The 3,476-nt window shown below is 40.0% G+C and overlaps 1 protein-coding gene across 1 annotated transcript; it reads right to left on the bottom strand.

The window, feature by feature from the left end:
* Positions 1 to 622: 622 nt before the first annotated feature.
* On the bottom strand, positions 623 to 2,676 carry LOC145895080 (alpha-1,2-mannosyltransferase ALG9-like). Its single transcript, XM_082983834.1, has one exon. The coding sequence runs from the start codon at positions 2,618 to 2,620 to the stop codon at positions 851 to 853; it is 1,770 nt and encodes a 589-aa protein (XP_082839960.1). The 5' UTR covers positions 2,621 to 2,676; the 3' UTR covers positions 623 to 850.
* Positions 2,677 to 3,476: the final 800 nt, after the last annotated feature.

The raw sequence follows: 3,476 nt of genomic DNA, 5'->3' as shown, positions 1-3,476 counted from the left end.
CACGTGTCTAAGCCGGGCGTCTCGTATCTCACATTAAATATCGCTGTGATCGTCGGCATATAATTTTATAACTTGGCAATGCACAGTGATGTTAGGAGGTAAAGGGTATAGAGACTGTGTGCCATAGCACAAAGAAGGTATAGGCCTACTAAAACACCCGAGTAGGGCGTGGTGATAGTCGATGAGGTGGTCGATAGACAAATTCCCCACCTGTATATCATCGCGTTGTTTTTAGGGCTTTACTGATACTGAATGAAACCAAAAATGTCTAACGATACAAATCGTGAGATATTTTATCAACGGGCGGCTGCATTGCGGAGTAGATGGAGCACTGAGGACGATTTGGAAAAATCTTCTCCACCTTTCGCCGATGTTAAAGACCTCATGGATTCGAACGAATCGGAATTAGAAAACATTAAAAATGAATGCAAAAGGTTGGGTTTTTACCAAGTCCTCTTGTTGTACGTACGGTTTTGCAATAAATTAACATGAAGCTTTTGCTCTGTCGCCTGTAACAAAGCAAATAACTAACCTTCATGTGCATGTAAGCTGCCTGACCTATAAAATGAATGGAAAACAGAAACACGCAGTTTCGCTTATTTTACTAAATTTACTGCACGTTACAGATTAAACGACGACATCAAGAAATTGCAGGTTGAGACGGGCAGAGTACAAGAACAGATTGTAAGAAGTAAGTACCAAATGCTTGCACATAACCCCGCATTCCTACGAAGTCGCATCATATATAAGTCACCTGGGTTGGACATAAACAAACCGAACAGGCTAAGTTTCTAACAAAAAAGACTATTCCAGTAGGGCGAAAAAACGGCAACAACAATACCCGTAATATCTACTCAGCGGACCGCTTCTTCTTGAACTTCTTCGCTTTGTTGCGCAGAAGTTGGTATTTGCCAAACGTGTTGCGCTCCCAGAAGAAATAGGGGACATAAAACGCACGAAATGCTCGGTTCGTAGAGTTCTGTGCGCTCAGAAAATGTACTTCTTCGACAATGGACCACTGTTTCGTCATATTGCTGTACAGTGGTTCACGATTTGTCGCTACGCCATTGTTGAGGTCAATCAAAAAGTGGCAAGAACTTATGTCCACATAACGGCTTTTTTCTTCCAAATTTTGATCGTTGAAATTATTCCTGACCAACCTCGTGCCTTCAATCCCAGGAGCAGAGAAATGTTGGGGCAACTGAGCCCGAAATTCCGACTCGATGAGCTCCAGTTTAAAATGGTCTGGAAGGAAAAAAGTGGAGGGAAATCTGTGCCATTCCTTTCCAACACAAACGTTGATGGTTTTCCCGGCAGTGTCCATTTGTTTAGAGATTTGATGCATCTTGGGATAAATATCGATGGATCCATGGTAGCCCTGGAAGACGGCATAGGAGCGAGACAAGGATAGGATTGCAAACGTTACTATGGCAACGATAGTCATCCATTGTTCGGTCACATATTTATGTAAGTTGAACACGCAGTAGAGCTTCTGGACTGTGGCAAGGCAGTGAGCAGCAGACAGGCATATTAGTGGATAGACTGGAAAAAGAAATCGTTCTTCCTTATGTGGACGTGTGAAAAATACCAGGAACCAAATGAGAAGCGTTGATAATGAGAAACCGATCAACAGCGTCGGAGGTCTGTAGCCTGGATATTTGAACTTGATGATAAATTCTGCCAATGGGATGATTATAAAGGAGAGTAAAGCCAGTATAAAAGCAATGTTAAAATTGAGGAAGCCGTTTATGAAATAATAAGAAAACGGTTCAACACCATAGAGATCAGGCCCATGGGAAGTAAAGACATTGTACATAAGAATATTCATGGAAGCACAAACAGATTTTCCATAATAGTAGCTGTCGATTATGATGCAGGGAAGTTGCATAGTTAACAAGGCAATGGTGAACCATTTGGCAAAGTAAAAATATTTTTTTCGTCTTATTACAATGTCCACTGCCAACGGGATGCCAAGAGCTGCAAAAAATGGCCAGGCAACTATGGCTCCAGCAGCAACAGCCAGAAGAGCATGATGTAAATTGCCTTTCATCCAAGAACCAAAGAACAGAAATGTCATATACATACAAAATGTGCTTGGCAGGAAGGCAGTGGCTGATATGAACATACCAGTGCCAAACAACAGAAAACCAAGCACCAATCTTGCAACATTGTTTCCAAACCTTAATGTTACACCATTGTAGAAATGGACTTCGCAAAGGGTGCAGACAACACCCAGAATCATACGGATATAATAAAAGACCAGCAGTCTGTTGTCCAGAAATCCAAAGTGAAACCAGGTGAGAATATAGTGGAGATATACGTAGGCCCAAGATCTGATGGCATAAGTTGGGGAATACTCCCAAGTCTGGAAACCTCGGCCAGTTATCATATGGTGTAAAGGTTCCCAATAGTTGTAACTTTCATCGCAGTCAGAAATATTGCTTAATAGAGCAGAACACAGATTGGCAGACATCAGAATTCTGAAGGCAGTGTTAGTTTCAGGCAACCAGACTTCAGATGTTTTCGACCTGGATTCTTTGGATTTTTCATCATCCGAATCTGTTGTGTCCTTGTCTTCTTGTGGAGCTGTCTTTATATAAACACCTTTTCTGTGTTTCATTGTGGATACATATACTGCTAAGAAGCAGGTTCTAAAGTTGCAAACCCCAAAACACACGCTCTATAAATTGCAAAACACAAACATTATGAACGTGATTGTTGTCTAAACTAATTTTGTCTATCACAACACACATATTAATGCGGTAATCCTAAAGAAACTGAGTGTTTCTGTGCTAAATGGTATTTTTACGCCCAACTAACTTCCAAAATTGGTTAAAAACATTGGTAATCAACTTTCTGAATAAAATTATCGAAAAGTTATAATTTGCTTGCCGCGTAGACGTACCAATAAAGTTTTGGTAAAAGTATACACAACTTTTACGTACTACTATTTGGTCGAGTAGCTCGATAACAAAATTATAATGTTTTATTTTAATAGTGAAATGAGATGGAGTTTTCTTGATCAATTCGGTTATTATGGGAAAAATTTTATTTTTCCATTAAATGGGCATCTGGTCAACACTTCTTTCAATATTCTTTTTATAATGCCGTTACAGTATACCACCAATAATTCACGCAGGTTTAAAGTTAAATATGACTTTCAATTCCCAATATGATATCATAGACTTAACAACATGCTATGATCCATAACGACAAATAGTTGTATATCTGTTTTGCAATGTGCGTATTGCCGCAGTGTACAAAATCAAAAATTATAATGCAGATTTTAAAGAACTTTTGTGAATTTCCCAGCTCTGAAGTTAACGCTTACTTTCAACACAGGTGAGCATATTAACAAAGGGAAAAAGCGCAGACCTCACAACGTCCGTCACAGCGGCTCTGTCGAGAAGAAACCAACCGTAACGAACGTTGCGTCATCGGCACGTGATTCGTTTGAACAAAGGCTGCGCGTCCAG

The sequence above is a fragment of the Ascidia mentula genome, chromosome 1 (assembly GCF_947561715.1).
Source record: "Ascidia mentula chromosome 1, kaAscMent1.1, whole genome shotgun sequence".
Lineage (NCBI taxonomy): Eukaryota > Metazoa > Chordata > Ascidiacea > Phlebobranchia > Ascidiidae > Ascidia > Ascidia mentula.
Note: the sequence above shows the minus strand (reverse complement) of the source record. Positions and strands in the feature narration are given on the sequence as shown.